The sequence below is a fragment of the Oncorhynchus masou genome, chromosome 28 (genome assembly GCF_036934945.1).
Source record: "Oncorhynchus masou masou isolate Uvic2021 chromosome 28, UVic_Omas_1.1, whole genome shotgun sequence".
NCBI lineage: Eukaryota > Metazoa > Chordata > Actinopteri > Salmoniformes > Salmonidae > Oncorhynchus > Oncorhynchus masou.
In genome coordinates, this window is record NC_088239.1 from 60,792,683 (window position 1) to 60,819,076 (window position 26,394).

The following is a 26,394-nucleotide window of genomic DNA, read 5'->3' on the forward strand; positions in this document are numbered from 1 at the left end:
GTCAACAAAGGCCTGGATGACTGATGGAGCATTCATCAACCCGTACGGCATGACGAGGTACTGTCCGAAGGTGGTACTAAATGCTGTCTTCCACTCGTCCCCTTCCCGGATAAGCATCAGGTTGTAAGCGCTCCTGAAATCCAATTTTGTGAAGAAGCGCGCCTTGTGCATTGACTTGATCGCACTGGCGATGAGAGGCAGCGAGTAGCTGTACCTCACAGTGATCTGATTGATACCTCGATAGTCAATACACAGGCGCAGATCCCCATCCTTCTTCTTCACAAAAAAGAAACTCGAGGAGGCAGGTGAAGTGGTGGGCCGAATGTATCCCTGCCTCAGGGATTCGGAGACATATGTTTCCATAGCCACCGTCTCCTCCTGTGACAGAGGATACACGTGACTCCTGGGAAGTGCTGCGTCTACCAGGAGATGTATCGCACAATCACCCCGTTGATGAGGTGGTAATTGAGTCGCCCTCTTCTTACAGAAGGCGAGAGCCAAATCAGCATATTCTGAGTGGATGTGCACGGTGGAGGCCTGGTCTGGACTTTCCACCATAATAGCACCGATGAAAACCCCCACACACCTACCTCAGCACTCTCGTGACAACCCCTTGAGAGCCCTCTGTTGCGACGAAATAGTTGGCCCACTCCAGGGCTTTGCCTGAGAGGCAGGAGACGAGGGAGGACACTCTCTCACGCACCGAAGGAGACGGTCGCCAGGTAGAGCTCCAGCTGGAGTAGAAATCCCTGGCATCCAGCAGCTGTTCCATCATACTCCCCCGGGAGCACGAGTGAAATCTTGCTGGGACGGGTGAAAGAGGGGTGGACAGTGGGACCTGCTGTAGTGGGGCTGGTGGAGGTGCTAGGAAACCTCCTTCTCTCTCCAAACGATCCATTGTCTGCAGCACGCGATCCATGGCAGTGCCCAGCATGGCTAGCACAGCATTCTGCAGCAATACGCCATCCCATCTGATTTGCACTTAGTACCACTATCATTTGTTTTTCAACAGGACAATGACCCAACACACCAATAGGCTGTTTAAGGGTTATTTGACCAAGAAGAAGAGTGATGGAGTGCTGTGTCAGATGACCTGGCCTCCACAATCACCCGACCTCAACCCAATTGAGATGGTTTGGGATGAGTTGGACCGCAGGAAAAGCATCCAACAAGTGCTCAACATATGTGGGAACTCCTTCAAGACTGTTGGAAAAGCATTCCTCATGAAGCTGGTTTCGAGAATGCCAAGAGTGTGCAAAGCTGTCATCAATGTAAAGGTGGCTACTTTGAAGAATCTAAAATCTTAAATATATTTAGATTTGTTTAACCCTTGTTTGGTTACTACATGATTCCGTATGTGTTATTTCATAGTTTTTATTGCTACACTATTATTTTACAATGTAGAAAATAGTAAAAATAAAGAAAAACCCTTGAATGATTAGGTGTGTCCAAACTTTTGACTATTACTGTATGTTAAAGCCACTAAATACGGGCTACAATATACAAGAAGGCCAATATCAAACCGCAACATAAAAAATAATCACCAGCACATAAACAATCAGCCTGTGAATGCAAACAATGCAGGACAAATTAGAGTTCAAACTACATAAATAAATCAAATGGGATTACTCACAATAATCAAGGCCGCACGGGAGACAGAAAACTTGACCAAACAATTGGTTAACCAGGAAGCACAAATGACAACTCAACGCAAGCGTCTTTCAAAGGGAGACGAGGCCACGTCCATACTCAGCATCACTGAATAGACAGCTCTTCTGCTGCCACTCATGAGACAGGAGTCGCGGGGCTCCAGAACTCCGTGTGTTGAAATTGACAGTGCCCTATGTACAGTCGGCAATGGATATTTCCCATTTGAGGGAATTTTGGCATGTTAAAGGCACACACAAACACACATGCACACGCACACACACACACACACAAGCTGATATGCCCTCCTACTACTCTTCAATACATACACACTACCTTTAGGGTGTAATAGCCTGGAGTCAAGAGCTTTACCTGTATAAGTCATCATGGAAACATACTGAATGTGCATGAGCCAACTGCACAGCACACATGAAGTGGTTTTACCATGGTTCATTTATTTGGGACGTGACACTGAATGAACCAGGAAGTGGGTATACACTGAATTAAGATAACTTGGCTGTGTTCCTTAGACAATATTGTTACAATCGATTGGATCATCCCTGGTCTCAGATGAGCATTTGAGACTTATTTCATTATTGCGGTTATCTTCACAGTTGAAGGAGAATGAAAACATGAATAGGCGATATACTGTAGATGTAATACAATGGAATAGTGCAACAGGATAGTCAGGCTACAGAAATCCTTAATGGCACATAGTACATCTGCTATGATATTGATGACTTAGCACATATTTAGGAGCATACTGTACGTAGTGGTCATTGTCTTATGATTATCTGCTCCTTCTCAGTGCTCCATCCCTGAACCCATGAAAATGGGATCTGGCAGGGGCGGACTGGGAGAAAAATTCAGCCCTGGCATTTCAGCTACACCAGCCAATGAGAGGTAACAGAGGGGTCAGAGGAAGACTACAGGGCAGAAATAACACACTTCACCAATGGTACAAGGGAAACAGATTCATTCTTAATGTAAAAAACAAACAAGGAAATGACAATACACTTCAGAACTATAAAAGAAGACACTGGGCCCATCCACATCAGTTGGACAATATACACATCTTGGAACTATAATTCACTTAAAACTCTCCTGGACTGCAGACACACAACAGATATACAAAAAGGGACAAGAACGACTGTATTTCATGAAGCGATTAAATAAATATCAGGTCAATAAAAGAATAACAACCATATGCTACAGATCCTTTGTTCAGTCTCTTCTCACATTCTGTTTCCAAGCCTGGTACAATCAGCTATCCATCGCAAATAAAAACCAACTACATAAATAGTAAAGCTGTCAAGCTAAATACGTGGAGTTAATCTCAAGAACATGGAAGCGCTGTTCTTGGAGAGAGTAGTGAGGGCAGGAGCGAGAATTGTCACCGACCTGACACACCCACTTAACCAGGAGTTCCAGCTCCTACCATCAGGCCGCCGATACAGAGTCCTCCAGAGCCCAGCAATCATTCATTTCCACCAGCATAAGTCAATTGAATAAATAACTGCTCAACTCTCCCCTCAACTGTCTGTCTGTCTGTCTGTCTGTCTTTGCTTCTCCTTGTGCTCCTCTATTGTTGCTCTGTCTGTATGTATGTGTATCGAGTCCTGTGTGTTGCTGGTGAGAGAGTCAGGCGTGGGACAGCAGATATGAGTAAAACAATGTGCTTTACTCAAAAAAGACAAATATACAAAGTAACATCTTGAGCACACAGACGGACCGAAATTACAATAAAGAATTACTCACAAAAACCATGTGGGGAACAGAGGGTTAAATAATAAAGGGATTGTGGGATTGACAACAGATGTGTGAAACAAAGACAAAACAAATGGAAAGTGAAAAGTGGATCGGCAGTAGAAAACCGGTGACGTTGACCGCAGAACGCCGCCCGAACAAGGAGAGGAACCGACTTTGGCGGAAGTTGTGACAGTTTGTCTCTCTGTCTGTCAGTCACTCTGTCACTCCTAAGTGTGAATTGCTATTACATATAGAGTTAACATATTAAGGAACTCTGTTTTCTTCCTGCCCCACTGCACTCATCTCTGAAATGTCTCTGCAACATTCTAGTTGTGAATGAATAAACACATTTATTAGATAAAGAAGAAATCTTTAGTGCAATAACTTTAAGTCTATATGTTATATACTAGCATGCTAGCAGATACCCATAGATTTCCAGTCATTGTGCTAACGCTAGTGTAACGAGTTTCTTCTGACGAAGAGGTGGAACAAGGATCGGACCAAAATGCAGCGTGGTTAGTTAGATACATCTTTAATGAAGATGAAAACACGAACAATACAAAACAAGAAACGTGGAAAACCGAAACAGCCCTATCTGGTGCAACAAACAGAGACAGGAACAATCACCCACAAACACACAGTGAAACCCAGGCTACCTAAATATGGTTCCCAATCAGAGACAATGACTAACACCTGCCTCTGATTGAGAACCATATCAGGCCAGACATAGAAATAGACAAACAAGACATCCAACATGGAATGCCCACTCAGATCACACCCTGACCAACCAAAACAAAGAAACATACAAATAAACTATGGTCAGGGTGTGACAGTACCCCCAGTGCGGACTCCGGAAAGAACCTATCGGGAGGGTCTGGGTGGGCATCTGTCCGTGGTGGCGGCTCCGACTGGACGTGGCTCCCACTTCACCGTAGTCCTCCCCCACCTTGTCCACTTCCGTGACCTCCTAGCCACGGCAACCCTACTAAATAACACGGGACAGAGGGGCAGCTCGGGACAGAGGGGCAGCTCGGGACAGAGGGGCAGCTCGGGACAGAGGGGAAGCTCGGCACTGAGGGGAAGCTCGGCACTGAGGGGAAGCTCGGCACTGAGGGGAAGCTCGGCACTGAGGGGAAGCTCAGCCAGGCAGTTGATTCCAGCAGATCCCGGCTGGCTGGCAGTTCTGGTAGATCCTGGCTGACTGAAGAATCTGGAAGAGTCTGGTTGACTGGCAGATCTGGAAGAGTCTGGCTGACTGGCAGATCTGGAAGAGTCTGGCTGACTGGTGGATCCTGGCAGACTGACGGCTCTGGCTGCTCCATGCTGACTGACAGCTCTGGCTGCTTCATGCTGACTGGCGGCTCTGGCTGCTCCATGCTGACTGGCGGCTCTGGCTGCTCCATGCTGACTGGCGGCTCTGGCTGCTCCATGCTGACTGGCGGCTCTGGCTGCTCCATGCTGACTGGCGGCTCTGGCTGCTCCATGCTGACTGGCGGCTCTGGCTGCTCCATGCTGACTGGCGGCTCTGGCTGCTTCTTGCAGACTCCATGCAGACTAGCAGCTCTGGCAGCTCCCTGCAGACTGGCAGCTACTTGCAGACTGGCAGCTCCATGCAGACTGGCAGCTCCATGCAGACTGGCAGCTCCATGCAGACTGGCGGCTCCGGCTGCTCCATGCAGACTGACAGCTCTGGCTGCTCCATGCAGACTGGCAGCTCTGGCTGCTCCATGTAGACTGGCAGCTCTGGCTGCTCCATGCAGACTGGCAGCTCTGGCTGCGCTAAACGGGCAGGAGACTCTGGCAATGCTGTAGAGGCGGAAGACTCTGGCAGTGCTAGACAGGCGGGAGACTCCAATAGCGCAGAAGAGGAGGAAGGCTCTGGCTGCGCTGAACAGGCGGGAGACTCCAGCAGTGCAGGAGAGGAGGAAGGCTCTGGCAGCGCTGGAGAGGCGAGGCGCACAGTAGGTCTGATGCGTGGTGCTGGCACTGGTGGTACTGGGCCGAGGACACGCACAGGAAGCCTGGTGCGGGGAGCTGCCACCGGAGGGCTGGGGTGTGGAGGTGGTACTGGGTAGACCGGACCGTGCAGGCGCACTGGAGCTCTTGAGCACCGAGCCTGCCCAACCTTACCTGGTTGAATACTCCCGGTCACTCTGCCAGTGCGGCAAGGTGGAATAGCCCGCACTGTGCTATGCAGGCGAACCGGGGACACCGAGCGTAAGGCTGGTGCCATGTAAGCCGGCCCAAGGAGACGCACTGGGAAGCAGATGCGTAGAGCCGGCTTCATGGCATTTGGCTCGACGCTCAATCTAGCCCGGCCGATACGCGGAGCTGGAATATAACGCACCGGGCTATGCACCCCGGTAAGCACAGGAAGTTTGCGCAGGTCTCCTACCTGGCGTAGCCATACTCCCTGTGAGCCCCCCCAATACATTTTTGTGGCTGACTCTCGGGCTTCCAACCGCGTCGCCGTGCTGCCTCTTCAAACCAGCGCCTCTCCGCTTTCCCTGCCTCCAGTTCTTCCTTGGGACGGCGATATTCTCCAGGCTGTGCCCAGGGTCCTTTTCCGTCCAATATCTCCTCCCAAGTCCAGAAGTCCTGTGATCGCTGCTCCTGCTGCCGCTGCTTGTCACCACGCCGCTTGGTCCTGTTGTGGTGGGTGATTCTGTAACTACTTTCTTCTAACTCCTCCTCTGACGAAGAGGTGGAACAAGGATCGGACCAAAATGCAGCGTGGTTAGTTAGATACATCTTTAATGAAGATGAAAACACGAACAATACAAAACAACAAACGTGGAAACCCGAAACAGCCCTATCTGGTGCAACAAACACAGAGACAGGAACAATCACTCACAAACACAGTGAAACCCAGGCTACCTAAATATGGTTCCCAATCAGAGACAATCAATGACTAACACCTGCCTCTGATTGAGAACCATATCAGGCCAGACATAGAAATAGACAAACAAGACATCCAACATAGAATGCCCACTCAGATCACACCCTGACCAACCAAAACATAGAAACATACAAATAAACTATGGTCAGGGTGTGACAGCTAGTTAGCATTGGCTTAGAAAACTATCTTTAACTTCCTTCATACTGGACACAGAGACATAAAAATGTTATCCATGAGCTCATCTGAAAATCCAGAAGTATCCCTTTAAAATAGTGTTACCCATCGAAGTAAATCACTGAATAAATGACTTATAGATGACCATTGGCTTATATAATATCTTATAACAACCTAACAACATATTTCAAATTAGTGCATGTCAAGTGATCCCCGCTGTCCACTTAGCTAAGTGTTTAAATATTATGCTACATATAATTCAATAGAAGAAAACAGAGATAGAGAAGGAGAGAGAGTGACTGCCAGTTCGTTAATGGTTTGGCTTTATAATACAGCCAATGGTTACATAAATGAACTGGCAGTCTCTCACTCTCCCTCTCTTTGTTTCCTTCTATTGAATTCAATATGCCAGGACTAGTTATTGTGGATGCAGATAGATTTCCAGCGTTGTGCTTCGTTTAACATTGTGATAGTATGCGTATCTTTCTGCCAAGAAGTGACAGGCCTTTCAGCGAATTAAATAAGTAGGAGATAGGCAGGACCAGCATTCAGTAGTGGTGGCTATGTAATGTAATCCAACACCAGTCACTTGTTCCTACAGCTCATAAACCCACTCACTGAGACTGAGATTCAGAAGCAAAAAATCTTGATAAAACAATTCAAATACACAGACAGTCCCCGAATTGACCTTTATTGTAATACATAATGACTTGTGTTTAGTAAAAAGCACTGTATAAATGTCTAGCAGATGGCTATTGCCTTGCCTATGTGTTATAAAAGCCAATCAAATCACTTGTTAGGCTACACTGAGTGTACAGTAGGAACTGCTCTTTCCATGACAGACTGACCAGGTGAAAGCTATGATCTCTTATTGATGTCACCTGTTAAATCCACTTAAATCAGTGTAGATGAAGGGGAGGAGACAGGTTAAAGAAGGATTTTTAAGCCTTAAGACAATTGAGACATAGATTGTGTATGTGTGCCATTCAGAGGGTGAATGGGAAAGACAACAGATTTAAGTGCCTTTGAACGGGATATGGTAGTAGTTTGATTGTGTCAAGTACTGCAACAGTTTCCTGTGTGTATCAAGAATGGCCCACCAGCCAAAGGACATCCAGCCAACTTGACACAACCTTGGGAAGCATTGGAGTTAACATGGCCCAGCTTTTAACACTTTGTTGTCCATGCCAGACGAATTCAGGCAGTTATGAGGGGTTTCCTAATGTTTTGTACACTCAGTGGATATTGCAAGTAGGCTAGTGTCTAAATGTTCCCCCGAATCCCCCTTCCCTAATTATTCTACTATAGTAGGTATAAAAATATATATCATACAATATACAGCCCAAATACATTGTGGGCTATTACATTGTTTTTACATTGTGGGCTATTACTCTAATTCAGTGGTCACCAACCTTTTCTGAGTCAAGATGTCAGGACTTCTGCCAAAGTCGATGCCTCTTCTTGTTAGGGCGGTATTAGGTGGTCGACTTCACCGGTCTTCTAGCCATCGCCAATCCATTTTTCATTTTCCATTTGTTTTGTCTCATTTTCCCACACACCTGGTTCTCATTTCCCTCATTATGTGTTGTGTATTTAACCCTCTGTTCCCCCCATGTCTTTGTGTGGTATTGTTTATTGTAAGTGCTTGTGCACATTTTGTTTGACTGGTGAGTGTCGGGTTATTGTGCCCATACTTTGTATTTCTTATGCCGTTGGTTTTACTATTAAACTGCTCCGGCTATTATCAAGTTCTGTTCTCCTGCGTCTGACTTCCCTGCCACCAGATATGCACTTCTTACACAAGATCACTTTCTGAGTAAAAATTCAAGCCAAGACCTACCGCTCTGACTTTTTAAACATTGCTTAAAACTTCTTATGGCTTAGATCCCGTTATCCCAGGATCGATATGGGATCGGGATTGATATGACAACAGCCAGTGCAAGTGCAGGGCGCCAAATTCAAAACAACAGAAATCTCATAATTACAATTCCTCAAACATAGAAGTACTTTACACCATTTTAAAGATCAACTCGTTGTTAATCCAGCCACAGTGTCCGATTTCAAAAAGGCTTTACAGCGAAAGCACCCCAAACGATTATGTTAGGTCTGAACCTAATCACAGAAAAACACAGCCATTTTTTCCAGCCAAAGTGAGGAGTCACAAAAAGCAGAAATAGAGATAAATTAATCACTAACCTTTGATCTTCATCAGATGACACTCATAGGAATTCATGTTACACAATACATGTATGTTTTGTTCGATAAAGTCCATATTTATATCCAAAAATCTCAGTTTACATTGGCGCGTTACGTTCAGTAATGTTTTGCTCCCAAAACATCCAGTGATTTTGCAGAGAGCCTCATCAATATACAGAAATAATCATCATATACTTTAATATAAGATAAAAGTGTTATGCACAGAATTAGAGATATACTTCTCCTTAACTTCTTGAAACTCCCCATCCCGGATCCGGGTTTGTGACTAAAGCCTCAGGCTCATTAGCATAACGCAACGTTAACGATTTCTGAAAATCGCAAATAAAATGAAAATAATGCGTCTGCTCCCAAGCTTAGCCTTTTCTTAACAACACTGTCATCTCAGATTTTCAAAATATGCTTTTGAACCATAGAAATTGACTAATTTGTGTAAGAGTATGCAAAGCTAGCATAGCATTTTGAGTAGCATTTAGCACGCAACATTTTCACAAAAACCAGATAACCAAATAAATAAAATAATTTACCTTTGAAGAGCTTCTGATGTTTTCAATGAGGAGACTCTCAGTTACATACCAAATGCGCAGTTTTTCCTGAAAGCGTCTGTGTGTAGGAGAAATCGTTCCGTTTTCTACATTGCGTCTGGCTACCGAAACGAACCGAAAATTCAGTCACCTACAACGTAAAACTTTTCCGGATTAACTACATAATATCGACCGAAACATGGCAAAACGTTGTTTGGAATCAATCCTCAAGGTGTTTTTTCACATATCTCTTCATTGATATGCAGTTCGTGAAAGCTTGCTTTCCTCTCTGTATCGCATGGAAAAATACTGGCAGGTGACTTTTGCGCACAATTTCCGCAGGACACCGGGCGGACACCTGGTAAATGTGGTCTCTTATGGTCAATCTTCCAATGATCTGCCCACAAATATGTCACAATGCTGCAGACACCTTGGGGAAACGACAGAAAGGGTTGACTCACTCCTCTCGCATTCACAGCCATATAAGGAGACAATGGAAAACAGAGCCTCAAAAATCCTTGTCATTTCCTGGATGCCATCTCATCTTGGTTTTGCCTGAAGCTCACTTCTAGGGACACGCACAGAGAATATCTTGGTATTTCTGGACACGTCAGAGTGTTTTCTTTCGAATGGTATCAATTATATGCATAGTCGAGCATCTTTTTGTGACAAAATATCTTGTTTAAAACGGGAACGTTTTTCATCCAAAAATGAAATAGCGCCCCCATAGATGTAAGAGGTTAATGTAACCGATGTGTCAGATTTAAAAAAAACTTTACAGAAAAAGCAAACCATGCAATAATCTGATTACGGCGCTCAGACAACAAATCAAGCCATACAGATATCCGCCGTGTTGGAGTCAACAGAAGTCAGAAATAGCGTTATAAATATTCACTTACCTTTGATGATCTTCATCAGAATGCACTTCCAGGAATCCCAGTTCCACAATAAATGTTTTGAATTGTTCGATAAAGTCCATCAACTATGTCCCAATACCTCCTTTTGTTAGCGCGTTCAGTTCACAAATCCAAACTCACAACGCGCAGGCAAGTCCCGGCAAAAGTTCAGTTGAAAAGTCATATTACAGTTCGTAGAAACATGTCAAACTATATAGAATGAATCTTTAGGATGTTTTTATCATAAATCTTATATAATGTTCCAACCTGAGAATTCCTTTGTCTTCAGAAATGCCACTCTGGCAGACAACTGACTCATTCAGCTCCCATTCCACCCTCCTTCACAGTTGAAGCAACTAACAAGGTTCTAAAGACTATTGACATCTAGTGGAAGCCTTAGGAAGTACAAAATGACCCCATAGACACTGTATATTCGATAGGCTATGAGTTGAAAAACTGCAAACCTCAGATTTCCCACTTCCTGGTTGGATTTTTTCTCAGGTTTTTGCCTGCCATATGAGTTCTGTTATACTCACAGAAATCATGTAAACCGTTTTAGAAACTGCAGAGTGTTTTCTATCCAAATATACTAATAATAAGCATATATTAGCAACTGGGCCTGAGTAGCAGGCAGTTTACTCTTGGCACCTTATTCATCCAAGCTACTCAATACTGCCCCCAGCCACAAGAAGTAAAAAAACGTAAGCCTATGCAACAGTACTGTAGCATTGAGGTTTGTTTAGTAGACTATATTGTCTTAATTGTCCTTCCAATGTACTGTTCTTTGGACTCTTTTGAGGTAGGCTATATGATAACACCTGTAATAGATCAGTTGTTGAATTTCTTGTGAGGCACATCTGAGTGAGCATAAATGTAAATCATCTGAGTTTTATTTTATTTAACTGGGCTGATGGTGCCTGCATCTGATGGTCAGGGAGATAGGGAGAGAGCAGTTTGGGAGAGAGCAGCTTGTCCACTTCTCAATATCCATCAGCTCTCTCTTTCCTCCATCTTCCAGCTAGCTAATGGTGAAACTCGAGTTGCACCCCATTATTTCTGCCAAATGCACAAATTAATTATGTTACAGAGAAAGCTAAATATTGAAACTAAAAATTAACCAAGCCGCTGATAATAACATGCAAGCCTATCTATACACTTTCCTACTCATTCATTACAGCTTCAGTGGTTGTAGCACAAGTGGAAGCAGGAAGAATACACATTTTATGCCATATAAAAGTGTTGAATACAAAGTGTTGACAGTGCTGAGTAAGAATTTAAACATGTACTCACTCGTAAAAGCAGCAACTCTTTTCTGTAACATTGACAGTCTCTCTCTAATCATGAAGTTTAAAGTTTTGAAATCTCAGTATCAACTTTTCTGTAGCTTTCTTTTATGCCAGCTACATTACTGCTGAGCCATCCGATTGGTCAGGGTTAGACCTATAGTGCACTTGATTTGCTCTCCGGGCCCACCAGGAAGTGTGTACCTTCAGACACCTAAAATGGTTAAAAATGGGAACACTTTGCCTACCTGCCACGCAAGACAGCTGAATCGGGTCCGCCTACTGCCAACAGCGCGAGATGAATAAAAAATAAATAATAGGAACTCAAGACATAATCATTGGGTTTTTTACAGAAATGTTTAGCGGTCAACTAGAAATGCCTCAGAGATCAACCAGCCGATCGCGATCGACTTGTTGATGACCAATGTTATATTTCTTTTCCAATGGAGTTATAGAAAATATAAGGCCTTCTGTACGATAAACATATTATCTCTAGGTTTATGGATGGGTTACATAGATTCTATGATTCACGTCTATGATTATGTCATAGCACAATCAAACCCATTGTGAGGGAGGGCTGATACTGTTGAACATCTTCTGTAGCTGAAAACCTTCAGTGAAGAAGACATTGTTCATTTCAAAAGCTCCTGAATGGTTGTTTTGACTGACAGTTCAAAATATTGCCTTTGTCAAAAAGTGGAACTGTTACTTAGAATTAACAACCTTCCCCAGATTTTAATTTAATAGGAGGGAAAGTGGCGCCTCGGTCCAATTTTGCCCAATGTTTATCGGGGCCATTTCCCAGGTATGGTTAAATGGATATTTTGACAGTAGATGAAACAGTGTGGATAGCTGCTTGTCTGTTTGCACACCCGGCCCTGGCTGCTCATCTGACTTACATTAGCATAATTGTGGAATTGAAGAAAAACAATACGTTCAAGTTATTGTATGTGGAAAGCATAGGAGACTAATGTTTGATCAAAGTAGTAATCAGGTTGAATTCAGAGAAGTGAGCTAATATATCTACTTCCCATTAAAGAACATTAGAAGTGAAATGATAGAGAGGGAAAAAGACTGGATCCTTGAGCGAGGAATCAGCAGGCAGGGATAGAGGGAGAGAATAAGAGAGAGAGAGTAAGAGAGAGAGCGTGAGAGAGTAAGAGAGAGAGAGAGAGTGAGAGAGAGAGAGTAAGAGGGAGAGAGTAAGAGGGAGAGAGTAAGAGTGAGAGAGTAAGAGAGAGAGTAAGAGAGAGAGAGAGTAAGAGAGAGAGAGAGAGTAAGAGTGAGAGAGTAAGAGGGAGAGAGTAAGAGAGAGAGAGAGAGAGTAAGAGTGAGAGAGTAAGTGAGAGAGTAAGAGGGAGAGAGTAAGAGAGAGAGAGAGAGAGTAAGAGTGAGAGAGTAAGAGATAGAGAGAGTAAGAGAGAGAGAGTGAGAGAGAGTAAGAGAGAGAGGGAGAGAGAGTAAGAGTGAGAGAGTAAGAGAGAGAGAGAGAGAGAGGGAGAGAGAGGGAGAGAGAGAAGGAAAGGTAGAGAGAAGAAAGAAGACTGAATTCCATTATCCACAGCAGAGCGTTAAATAATGTTATCTGTTTTGCTCAAAAAGAGAGGGCCAATGGAATTAACAACGCGAACAGAGAGATGTCTGGTGTAGGGAACAAAGGCCTGTCTGGGGTCCATTTTAACTTTGCCTTTCACAGATGTAGGCCTATTAACTGGTCTTTTATTGAAACTAAGCTGCACTGAGTGGGATGTGTGTGTGTGTGTGTGTGTGCGTGTGTGTGTGTTTGTGGGGGAGTGCGTGTGGGTGTATGTGTGTGTGTGTGTGTGTGTGTGTGTGTGTGTGGGGGGGGGGGGGGGACGTGCGGGTGCGTGTGCGCCTGCGCCTGATGTATGTCGTGTGTTCGTTTATGCTCTTGTCAAAAGTTTGGACACTTACTTATTCAAGTGTTTTTCTTCATTTGTACTGTTTTCTACATTGTAGAATAGTAGTGAAGATGTCAAAACCATGAAATAACACATATGGAATCATGTAGTAATCAAAAAAGTGTTAAACAAATCAAAATAGATGTAATAAGTCTTATTGGCTATGACGCTACAAGCTTGGCACACTTGTATTTGGGGAGTTTCTCCTATTCCTCTCTGCAGATCTTATCAATGTCTGTCAGTTTGAATAGGGAGCTTTGCTCCACAGCTATTTTCAGGTCTCTCCAGAAATGTTTGATCGGGTTCAAGTCCGGGCTCTGGCTGGGCCACTCAAGGACATTCAGAGACTTGTCCTGAAGCCACTCATGCGTTGTCTTGGCTGTGTGCTTAGGGTGATTGTCCTGTTGGAAGGTGAACCTTTGCCCCAGTCTGAGATCATGAGCACTCTGGAGCACGTTTTCATCAAGGATCTCTCTGTACTTTGCACCGTTCATCTTTGCCTCGATCCTGACTAGTCTCCCAGTCCATGCCACTGAATAACATTCCCACATCACAATGCTGTCGACACCATGCTTCACCATAGGGATGGTGCCAGGTTTCTTCCAGATGTGACACTTGGCATTCAGGCCAAAGAGTTCAATCTTGGTTTCATCAGACCAGAGAATCTTGTTTCCTTTTGGTGCCTTTAGGCTAACTCCAAGCAGGCTGTCATTTGCCTTTTACTGAGGAGTGGCTCCCGTCTGGCCACTCTACCATAAAGGCCTGATTGGTGGAGTGCTGCAGTCCTTCTCCCATCTCCACAGAGGAACTCTAGAGCTCTGTCAGAGTGACCATTGGGTTCTTTGTCACCTCCCTGACCAAGAGCCTCCTCCCCTGATTGCGTAGTTTGGCTGGGTGGCCAGCTCTAGGAGGAGACTTCGTGGTTTCAAACTTCTTCCATTTTAGAATGATAGAGGCCGCTGTGTTCTTGGGGACCTTCAATGCTGCAGACATTTTTGGTGCCCTTCCCCAGATCTGTGCCTTGACACAATCCTGTCTCAGCGTTCTACTGACAATTAATTCAACCTCATGGCTTGGTTTTTCTCTGACATGCACTTTCAACTGTGAGACCTTATATAGACAGGTGTGCCTTTCCAAATCATGTACAACCAATTGAATTTACCACAGGCTGACTCCAATCAAGTTATAGAAACATCTCAAGGATGATCAGTGGAAACAGGATGGACCTGAGCTCAATTTCGATTCACTTAGGAAAGGATCTGAATACTTATGTAAATAATGTATTTTTTTATTATAATTGTTTTAATCCATTATAGAATAAGTCTATAACGTAACATAATGTGGAAAAAGTCAAGGGGTCGGAATACTTTCCGAAGGCACTGTAAGTAAGTGAAAGCAACAAAAAAAAACTTACGGAATATAGCTCTCTCTCCCTCTCTTCTGGTTCTCCTTCATTTTTGAAGAAATTAATTAGTTCAAAACTCTACTATTGTCTTTCTCTCACTTTGGGTCAACTACTCACTACATGTTATGCACTGCAGTGTTAGCTAGATGTAACTTATGCTTTCAGTACTAGATTCATTCTCAGATTGGGTGGACAACATGTCAATTAATGCTGCAAGAGCTATGATAGGTTGGAGGATGTAATCCGGAAGTTGTCATAATTACTGTGTCTATGGAAGGAGTTGAGAACCATGAGCCTGCTAGGTTTAGTATTGAAGTCAATGTACCCAGTGGAGGACGGAAACAAACTGTCCTTCGGCTACACCACGGTGCTACCTTAGAGTGTGCTGTTGAGGCTACTGTAAACCTTCATTGCAAAACAGTGTGTTTTAATTATTTGGTGACAGTGTCAGGACCCGGTTACAAACTCGGGTCTCCGGTGTGAGAAACAGTCACTTAGCAAACTGAGCCACTAATAGTCGGCAGAACCCAGAAGATGAGGCAGACACAGCAGTACTTGAGACGGTGTTTTAATAAAGTAAAAAGGAAAGTACTTCAGGCAAAAATATAAATCCACAACGTCAAAAGTAATTCCGAGAGAAAAAGGTAATCCTCCAAGTCAAAAAGGTAAATCCACAAGGTGGTAGGTACAGCAGGGAAAAAGCCTCAAAAGATAATCAAAAATAAATAAACCAGAACAAATACAAAGAGTCCAACTGGAGTAGCAAATGTTCACAGCATCGCTGGGGCTGGGTGCTAACATTCAAACACAGAGCAAAGAACTGAGGAAAACTAAGGGTTTAAATACATTCAAGGGAAACGAGGCACGAGGTCCAAATAATAATCTGGAAACAGGGGAAAACAAAAGGGTCAAAAAAGCACAATGGGTGCATTTAGTGGCCAAAACCGGAACAATCCTGGCCAAATCCTGACAGACAGGTGAAAAAATGTAGTTTAGTTATATCAAAAAATTATAACTTTTTAAATGTTTCACTGTTTTTAATTTTTATGAAATTCACTGAGGATGGTCCTCTTCCTCCTTTGAGGAGCCTCCACTGGTATTAATGTCACCTTAACTGCTGTATAGGGGCACAACTGGATCGTTGGTCCTCCATTCACAGGGAAATTAGGACGTACAGCAGACGTGCAAGCATTTATTTTACGTACTACTGACTCATTTATTGAAATCTACGACTATTTCCACTGTCAGTTCTAGGCTAATGCCAATTAGTTGACAATGTGAGAGAGAGTAACCTTGCTTTAAAGTACTTGTGATCTTAGGTTATATTGCAATAAGTAAAGTAAACATTGCATCTGTCAGTGTGGTTGCTCTCTTCAGTAGAACTCTTAACTCCTCTTCTCTTCTCCCTCTCAGAACACTGAGATCCTGAATACAGCCGTCCTCACCGGGAGGACGGTTGCTGTGCCGGTAAAAGTGGTCACCGTAGGAACAGACGGCACGGTTACAGATGTAACAGAGTCGGTGGAGTGTCGGTCGACCGATGAAGAGGTGGTCAAGGTGAGTGTACACTATAGAGGATGCAACCTTGAGAGGAAACCTTGAGGAGATAGACTAGGGGGAATCAATCCTTTTCAACCCAAAAGAGAACGTCAGTTCAATTACAGTACATAGTATCAGGTTTCAGGTAAGACCTAAGTGCAGACTGTGTTGAAGTAAAAATATTTATCGGAACAACAGGGGCATGCAAATGACAGGTCAAGGCAGGCAGGCCCAGGGTCAGGCAGAAGTCTGTAATCCAGAGTAGGGGCAATGGTGCAGGATGGCAGGCAGGCTCAGAGTCAGGACAGGCAAGGGTCAAAACCAGGAGGATGAGGAAAAAGAGCGACTGGGGAAAAGCAGGCGCTGAGACAAACCGCTGGTTGACTTGGACAAACAAGATGAACTGGCACAGACAGAAAACACAGGTATAAATACCCAGGGGATAAGTAGGGAAGATAAGCGACACCTGGAGGGGGGTGGAGACAAGCACAAGGACAGGTGAAACAGATCAGGGTGTGACACAGAGTATGACAATAATGGGTTGTCTTTACATCTTTTTAGTCTCTCATCCTTCACAGCCACAACGCCATATAGACTGAACTTGATGAGTGAATGCTGTGTCCTACAGTACAACACAGAATAAATAGCACGTTTGACACTGTGTACATATACATATGTACAGTGGGGAGAACAAGTATTTGATAACCTGCAAAATCGGCAGTGTTTCTTACTTACAAAGCATGAAGAGGTTATTATAATTTAATTTTTATCATAGGTACACTTCAACTGTGAGAGAACAAAAATCCAGAAAATCACATTGTATGATTTTTAAGTAATTAATTTGCATTTTATTGAAAAAAAAGCAGAACTTAATATTTGGTACAGAAACCTTTGTTTGCAATTACAGAGATCATACGTTTCCTGTAGTTCATGACTAGGTTTGCACACACTGCAGCAGGGATTTTGGCACACTCCTCCATACAGACCTTCTCCAGATCCTTCAGGTTTCGGAGGTGTCGCTGGGCAATACGGACTTTCAGCTCCCTCCAAAGATTTTCTATTGGGTTCAGGTCTGGAGACTGGTTAGGCCACTCCAGGACCTTGAGATGCTTCTTACGGAGCCACTCCTTAGTTGCCCTGGCTGTGTTTTGGGTCGTTGTCATGCTGGAAGTCCCAGCCACGACCCATCTTCAATGCTCTTAATGAGGGAAGGAGGTTGTTGGCCAAGATCTCGTGATACATGGCCCCATCCATCCTCCCCTCAATACAGTGCAGTCATCCTGTCCCCTTTGCAGAAAAGCATCCCCAAAGAATGATGTTTCCACCTCCATGCTTCACAGTTGGGATGGTGTTATTGGGTTGTACTCATCCTTCTTCTTCCTCCAAACACGGCGAGTGGAGTTTAGACCAAAAAGCTCTATCTTTGTCTCATCAGACCACATGACCTTCTCCCATTCCTCCTCTGGATTATCCAAATGGTCATTGGCAAACTTCAGATGGGCCTGGGCATGCGCTGGCTTGAGCAGGGGGACCTTGCATGCGCTGCAGGATTTTAATCCATGACTGCGCAGTGTGTTACTAATGGTTTTCTTTGAGACTGTGGTCCCAGCTCTCTTCAGGTCATTGACCAGGTCCTGCCGTGTAGTTGAGATTGCACCATCTGTGGATCTGTTGGGGTAGTATGCGAATTGGAGTGGGTCTAGTGTATCCGGGAGGATGCTGTTGATGTGAGCCATGACCAGCCTTTCAAAGCACTTCATGGCTACCAACGTGAGTGCTACGGGGCGGTAATCATTAAGGTAGGTTACCTTCGCTTTCTTGGGCACAGAGACTACAGTGGCCTGCTTGAAACATGTTGGTATTACAGACTCTGTCAGGGAGAGGTTGAAAATGTCAGTGAAGACACTTGCCAGTTGGTCCGCACATGCCTAGTGTACACGTCCTGGTAATCTGTCTATCCCCGCTGCTTTGTGAATGTTGACCTGTTTAAAAAGGTCTTGCTCACATCGGCTACACAGTCGTCCAGAACAGTTGGTACTCTCGTGCATGCTTCAGTGTCGCTTGCCTCAAAGCGAGCATAAAAGGCATTTAGCTTATTTGGTAGGCTCGTGTCACTGTGCAGCTCGCGTCTGGGTTTCCCTTTGTAGTCCATAATAGTTTTCAAGCCCTGCCACACCCAACGTGCGTCAAAGCCTGTATAGTAGGATTCAATCTTAATCCTTGCATTGACGCTTTGCTTGTTTGATGAGGGCATAGCGGGATTTCTTATAAGCGTCCGGATTATTGTCCTGCTTCTTGAAAGCGGCAGCTCTAGCCCTTAGCTCGATGCGGCCTGTAATCCATGGCTTCTGGTTGGGATATCTATGTACGGTCACTGTAGGGGAGACGTCGATGATGCACATTGATAAAGTCGATGACTGGTGTGGTATACTCCTCAATACCATTGAATGAATCCCAGAACATATTCCAGTCTGTGCTAGCAAAACAGTCCTGTAGCATAGCATCTGCGTCATCTGACCACTTCCAAATTTAGGGAGTCACGGGCACTTCCTGCTTTAGTTTTTGCTTGTAAGCAGGAATCAGGAGGATATAATTATATTCAGATTTGCCAAATGGAGGGCGAGGGAGAGCTTTGTATGCATCTCTGTGTGTGGAGTAAATGTGGTCTAGAGTTTGTTTCTCCTCTGGTTTCACATGTGACATGCTGGTAGAAATGAGGTAAAACAGATTTAAGTTTACGTGCATTAAAGTCCCCTGCCACAAGGAGCACTGCTTTTGGATGAGCATTTTCTTGTTTGCTTATGGCCTTATATAGTTGGTTGAGTGTGGTCTTAGTGCCAGCATCGGTTTGTGGTGGTAATTAGACGGCTCCGAATAATATAGATGCTACATGTATTCTATTCACCACCAATAGACAGACAGCGCTCCACTCTCAACGTCCCTCCCAGTTTTTTTGTCTCTAATAGCACACACTGCTAAATACTTAGGATATGACAGTGAGAGAGAGGGGGAAGAGTGCAGCCAAACTCCCCCTCCTATGAGGGATGAGTGCACGTGGGTGTGTTTGTGTGTAAGGGTGTGTGTTTGTGTATATGTGTGTTTATTTATTTTGTGTGTGTTTCTGGTTGTACATTTGAAGTTGTGTGTGTGAGAGTGAGAGCTCACTGTAGGTTTCATAATGTTGATGGTGATTCTAAACCTCATGGGTCTTGGTGTTATTGGAAGATTACACTGTCAAAACCTAATATAATTGTGATAGTCTCTGAGATGAATAACCAAATCAACAGTAATGATTAGGTTTGATCCACTATTTCAGTCATAAGAGGTAGATCTGAGATTAATAATTTCATCCGTTTACTTTTCCACAAGAACAAATGCAGTGCCTTAGACTGCTGCGCCACTAAGGAGCCCTAAAGACAATTAAGACAGGACTAGTGTACTTAAACACAATGTACAGTAGGGGAGAGTGGGGTAAGCCAAAGGGATGAGATGAGCCACCCTTGTTTCTAGGAAACAATATGTATAATTTGACTAAATATTTAGGAAAGAAGAAACCACATGGGAAAATAGGTAGTTTTATTTTATTATTTAACTCGGCAAGTCAATTAACAATTTTTTTTTTTACAATAAAGGCCTACCCTGGCAATCCCTCACCTAACCCGGACGATGCTGGGCCAATTGTGCACCGCCATATGGGACTCCCGATCACAGCCAGTTGTTATACAGCCAGGGATTGAACCATGGCCTGTAGTGACACCTCTAGCACTGAGATGCAGTGCCTTAGACCTCTGTGCCACTAAGGAGCAAAGTTAGGGTGTCAGGGTAGCGGGTTTGAATACCTGAGCTGACAAAGTGAAAATATGTTGATGTATCCTTGAGCAAGGCACTTAACCCTAATTTGCTCCAGGGCTGTACTATCATGGCTGACACTGAAAAAAAACATATTTCACTGCACCTTTCTGACAATATATATATTTTTTTAAGTACAATGTGTTTGTTAGCCTGTATGCTTACGTTTATTCAAGAACAAAAAAGTGATTGTGATTGTGTTGAATTGTCTTTGGGAAATAAAGATAGACATGGTTTTAAAAAGCTAGTGGTCCTTTTTCATTCAACACAGATATTTTTTGGCAGCTTAACTTGTCCCGCAACTCAATTTACTCCATGCCCAGGGTACTGCAAGTTGTGCCAAGAGACCACTTTTTTGGGGGGACAAGCTGTGTTTTCAAAAAAACTTTCCAGGGATACTCAACATCCTGAAATATATGTAGATATATTTGTTAGAAATAATAGTATATTTCCCTTTACGGAGTGATGCTGAATGTAAGATATTACTCAACTTACCCCACATGTACATGCATGTCTCTTTCCAAGCTACTCTTGGTAATTTAATTCAAACAAAGCATTATGTTCTATAAGCTTGAATAATGAACGCTATAGTAATTGTCTGTTGCATGCAACGTTATTGAATTATTCTCTTCTAGACAAAGAACACTGTAAAATAACACATTTTCTTCACATATCCACGGCCCGACAATTACAGAGAAAATCAATATGATGGCAATGTCTATATTTGTTAATTGATGTGGAACATTCCGTGTCAAAGTTTCGGAAGCCTCAAATTAACTTTAATTCAACTTTGTAGTTGAATAGTTATTGACAGATGAAGGGACATATACAGTCTTAGAAAAAAGGCTTCCAAAAGGGTTTCTGGTTTTTGGTTCCACGTAGAACCCTCTATGGAAAGGAACCCAAGAGGTTTGGAACCAAAAAGGTTCTTCAAAGGGGTATCCAATAGCGATAGGCAAAGAACCATTTTAGGTTCTAGATACCTTTTTTTCTAAAACTGTAGATAGTTAAAATAGAATGCAGTGAGAGAGAGAGAGAGAGAGAGAGGTTCTGAAAGAAATAAAGAAATAAAGAAAGAAAGAAAGAAAGAAAGAGAGAAAGAAAGGAAGAAAGAAAGGAAGGAACAGGTCAACATAGAGAAGCTATAGAAGCTTCTCCCAGGTTAAAGTAGGTTCTGATATACAGCCTGTTTTAATGACAGTTAAACGAAGATAGAAGACGGGTGAGAAGAGAGGCACAGAGAGCGAGGAAGAGAGAGAGAGAAGGGGATAAAGAGAGAGAGAGAGAGAGAGAGGAGAGAAAAGGAGAGCGAGAGGAGAGAAGAGAAAGAGAGAACTGACAGAGTGAATCTATTAGGAGTGGATGTTCTGACACATAATTTGTGGAAAAAACTGCCAAGACACTTCCAGCGAAGAGTGATGATAGTCTGCTTTAGATTTATAAAAGACTAATTGCACACCCAAACTGTGGGCATGCTGAGATTAACAGTGATGCCCATCTTCATTATCGCTCCATCCAAAGCTTCAGATGAATGGAAAATGGTTGTGATTATACATGACAGGCTTTGACAAGCCGTTGCATATGGAGAAACTAAAACAAAATCTGTCCTCCCAGTCTTTTGTGAAAGAATACATGCCTGATCGAGTGGTTTAGGTTGTTTGAAGGTAGAAGTTCATACGTTGCGAAGATGCTCTTCAGAAACCCTGCCATGCCATTGGTCGATCTATATCTGAGAGGCTTTGGAACTGATTGGAGGAGACAGAGCAGATTTAGCCAATCATGAAGAGGGGTGACCTGGTGCCAGGGTTTTGTTTCTTGATTGGCAATTGGGATTTGTGTCTTTCTCTGGTCCATCTGTTGAGATTTGTGGCCCGTTCCTCCACACTGGGCGTGCACGCACACACACACACACACACACACACACACACACACACACACACACACACACACACACACACACACACACACACACACACACACACACACACACACACACACACACACACACACACACACACACACACACACACACACACACACACGCCAGTGGAGGCTACGGAGGGGAGGACGGCTCATAATATTGGCTGGAAGGGAGTCAATGGAATGGTATCAAACATGTGGTTTCCATTGGTTGAAACCATTCCATTGACTCCATTCCAGCCATTACTATGAGCCGTCCTGCCATCAGCAGCCTCCACTGACGCGCGCGCGCACACACACACACACACACAAATAGAGACTTCAAGGGCTTGCTCAAGGAATGCCAAATCTGTCATCTGTATCATTACAGAGCAGAGGGAGCAATGTCAAGTCTTTGAAGGACATAAGAATAACGTTGTTGTCTCCCTCTAGCTGTACAAACTTGTATGACTAATATTTGCATAGAAATAATTTGATGCAACTTCGACCCTGGACTTCCCTTAGACACTGACTATACTGTTGTATCTTATTCTTTCATAAAGCAGTAGCCTACATTTTGAACTTAAACTGAGTGTACAAAACATTAATAACACCTTCCTAATATTGAGTTGCACCCCCTGTTGCCCTCAGAGTAGCCTCAATTCATTGGGGCATGGACTGTGCAAGGTTTCAAAAGCAGTCCACAGGGATGCTGGCCAATGTTGACTCCTATGCTTCCTACAGTTGTGTCAAGTTGGATGGATGCCCTTTGGGTGGTAGACCATTCTTGATACACACGGGAAACAGTTGAGCATGAAAAACATAGTAGAGTTGCATTTCTTGATGCAAACTGGTGTGCCTGGCACCTACTACCATACCCCGTTCAAAGTCAAAGGCACTTAAATATTGTGTCTTGCCCATTCACCCTCTGAATGGCACACATACACAATACAGGTCTCATTTGTCTCAAGGCTTACAAATCCTTCTTTAATCTGTCTCCTCCCTTTCATCTATACTGATTGAAGTGGATTTAAGAAGTGGCAATAAGGGATCACCTGGATTCACCTGGTCAGTCTATTTCAAGGAAAGAGCAGGTGTCCTTAATGTTTTGTACACTCAGTGTAGTTTCTTTTGTTTTTCTCTTAATAACATGTTTTCCTATTTCTCCTCTCTCTCATCCTCTTCCTCCCAGGTGTCAGATCGTTGTGACTATGTGTTTGTTAATGGGAAGGAGACGAGGGGGAGGATGAGGATGGTGCTCAACTTCACCTACAGCTACCTGAGTGCCCAACTGGAGATGAGTGTGTGGATGCCCCGCCTCCCCCTGCTTATCGACATAGCCAACCCCGAACTCAGCCAGATCAAGGGCTGGAGAGTCCCCGTGGCCGCCGGCACCAAGAGGTCAGTAGTTTTACCAGATAGTGAGATGTGTTACCTGGTTCAAACTGCTTGGGAAATTGACTCAAACAGTAATTGCGATACAAAGTAAAATACTAACTTTCAAGAATCATCTTCAAGCATCTTGTTAATTTTGATGGTTGTATCACCACCTCCCACATATTTACCACTTATTTTTGAAGTAGTATCTTCATCTGGCAGTTTAGAATAACTGTGAGGATGCTAATGTCTTAATCATGACACCTACACCTTTCCTCTTCCCATCACTCCCCTGTCTATGGCCACTGCTGTGATCAGGATACCAAGGTGACGTCGGTGGTCTCTCTGAGGGAAAAATGTGACTTTCAATTACTGCCATGACTCTGTCTCTCATTTCTGTCGCTGACTCACTTTCTGTCAGCCAGACACGAGACTAACATATCTGTTATCACCTCTACAACATTCTGGAAATGTCCTTACACAGCCAGTCTTGTTTCTGTTTGTTGTGAAAGCGAGATTTATTGGTTGCAAAGGCATGTCTGAACAATGAAGAAAGAGAGAGAAGAATAGAATAGAGTTTGAGTCTGTCTTTTATTTTCTCTCGTTGTTATAGTACGGGCAATTCAATTTGGGCAATTAAGCTTGAGTTCTTTAGCTTGAGGCATATGTTCTGTAGATTGTTCAGTTACCTTGCACAATGCATGCTCGAATCCACTTCAACATACATCATTATCCCCAATGCACTGTGCAACCCTTTAACCCTGGGGCCACCAGGTGGCGTTCTAACACATATGCCCCTGCTTTCATGGCCCTCTCTGAGCCCATGATCACTCTAGTTCAGTGGGTAGGAGAGGTGAAAAGGCCAGTCGAGTCGTGGGTCTGAAAGCGAGCTCATTATACGCCCAGACCTTATCTGACCTGACGGTCATCAGTGAGAACACGGCTTGCATGCTTTTGTCTGCGCCCTGCCGCAAATGTCACCTCGATTAGGCTGACGTGTGTGTCATCCCTCCGTTGAAGAGGTGGAGGGGGGAGGAATGGGGTGCCCGGGCACCTACGCCAGTCAGCTCTAGCATGTTAACCTGTCAGCCTGTTTTTCTGCCTGGATGGCCACGCATCATTAAACCTAATGGAAGTTGTCAGTGTCGCACTTCGCCCAACCACCTGGCCTGGCCCAGAGAACAGAGGGGGATGGGGAGGGGGTTGTTTTTAAAGAAAATGAATTCAGTGGAGAAAGAACGAGAGAGAGAGAGGGTGTGAACTGAGTGGAGAGAGAGAGAGAGATTTGAATGAGAAAACATGTAAGGTAGAGAGAACGAGAGAATGGAGATTGGAGTGGTATCAGGGTAATGGATGTGGCCTCCGTGTTTACGGCTTTTCACAGTGCTACACTGCTTACAGGAGTTTAGAGTCTCTGGCCCACTTTCTGTCTGTCATTGGGCTGAAGACAGGTGCCTCTCTGGTCTGTACTTTACCTAATAAGCCCTACTGCTGCTGTATGGGGTTTATCACAGTAGATGAAAAAGACTCAACCTGGTCTCAGAGAATTTCATATTATTCTGTATGTAACTCCGGGACACTACATTTAGTATGAAACTGTATGTTACCTTTGGTATGGTTACTTAAAACCTTACCCCCTTTTTTCCCCCAATTTTTGCCTAAAATTGCATACCCAAATCTAACTGCCTGAAGCAAGGATATGCATATTCTTGGTACCATTTAAAAGGAAACACTTTGAAGTGTATAGAAATGGGAAAGGAATGTAGTAGAATATAACACAATCAATCTGGTAAAAGATAATACAAAGAAAAAACCAACAGTTCTTTAGTATTTTTTTGTACCATCATCTTTGAAATGCATGAGAAAAGCCATAATGTATTATTCCAGCCCAAGTGCAATTTAGATTTTGGCCACTGGATGGCACCAGTGTATGTGCACAGTTTTAGACTGATCCAATGATTCATTGCATTTCTGTTCAAAATGTTGTATCAAGACTGCCCAAATGTGCCTAATTTGTTTATTAAAACTTCTTAGGGATAGCTCCTTTTCCCCCCAATTTTCTCCTAAATGACATACCCAAATCTAACTGCATGTAGCTTAGGCCCTGAAGCAAGGATATGCATTTTCTTTGTACCATTTGAAAGGAAACACTTTGAAGTTTGTGGAAATGTGAATTGAATGTAGGAGAATATAACACAATAGAAGACCACAATCTGGTAGAAGAAAATACAAAGAAAAAACCAGCCCGTGTTTTTTTTACCAACATATTTGAAATGCAAGAGAAAGGTCAATACTTTGGGATCGGTGTCCCTTCCACGGGACGGTTGAGCTAACGCAAGCTAATGCGATTAACACAAGTTTGTAAGTAACAAGAACATTTCCCAGGACATAGATATATCTGATATTGGCAGAAAGCTTAAATTATTGTTAATCTAACTGCACTGTCCAATTTACAGTAGCTATTACAGAGAAAGAATACCATGCTATTGTTTGAGGAGAGAGGACAATTTCGAACATGAAAACGTATTAATGCAAAAACGAAAGGAGGGTGGTTCGTCGGGGTGGATGGATAGATGGGTGGGTGCATAACAGAAACGGCTAGCAACCGAAAGGCTGCAAGTTTGAATCTCATCACGGACAACTCTAGCATTTTAGCTAATTTGCATTTTTTTAACTACTTACTACTTTTTAGCTACTTTGCACCATAACCCTTTAACCTAACTCCTAAACTTAATCCCAACCTTAACACTAGCCCCTAACATTAGCCACCTAGCCACCTAGCTAGAATTTGTAACCAGCTAAATTTAACTAAATGTAATCGAAGATTTAATCTATGTAATCCCCAAAAGTAGTTATTCATCATGAGAGGGCCATAAACATTATTAACTAGTAATGCTGCATACTCAAAGAAAGGTTCAAATCTCACCTTTCTGGTAAAAATAGTTATAAATCGCTGAGGTGTAGTCATTGTTGAGGATTCAATATAAAATATTAATATATATTACATATTTTATATT

General features: G+C 43.5%; 1 protein-coding gene across 1 annotated transcript in view; it reads left to right on the plus strand.

The window, feature by feature from the left end:
• Positions 1 to 26,394, plus strand: part of LOC135517027 (transmembrane protein 132C-like) — a 135,389-nt gene that overhangs the window by 87,912 nt on the left and 21,083 nt on the right. Inside the window, exons 7-8 of the mRNA XM_064941059.1 lie at positions 16,127 to 16,270; positions 23,193 to 23,401. Coding sequence (XP_064797131.1) covers positions 16,127 to 16,270; positions 23,193 to 23,401 — 353 coding nt within the window. The remainder of the gene's footprint in view (positions 1 to 16,126; positions 16,271 to 23,192; positions 23,402 to 26,394) is intronic.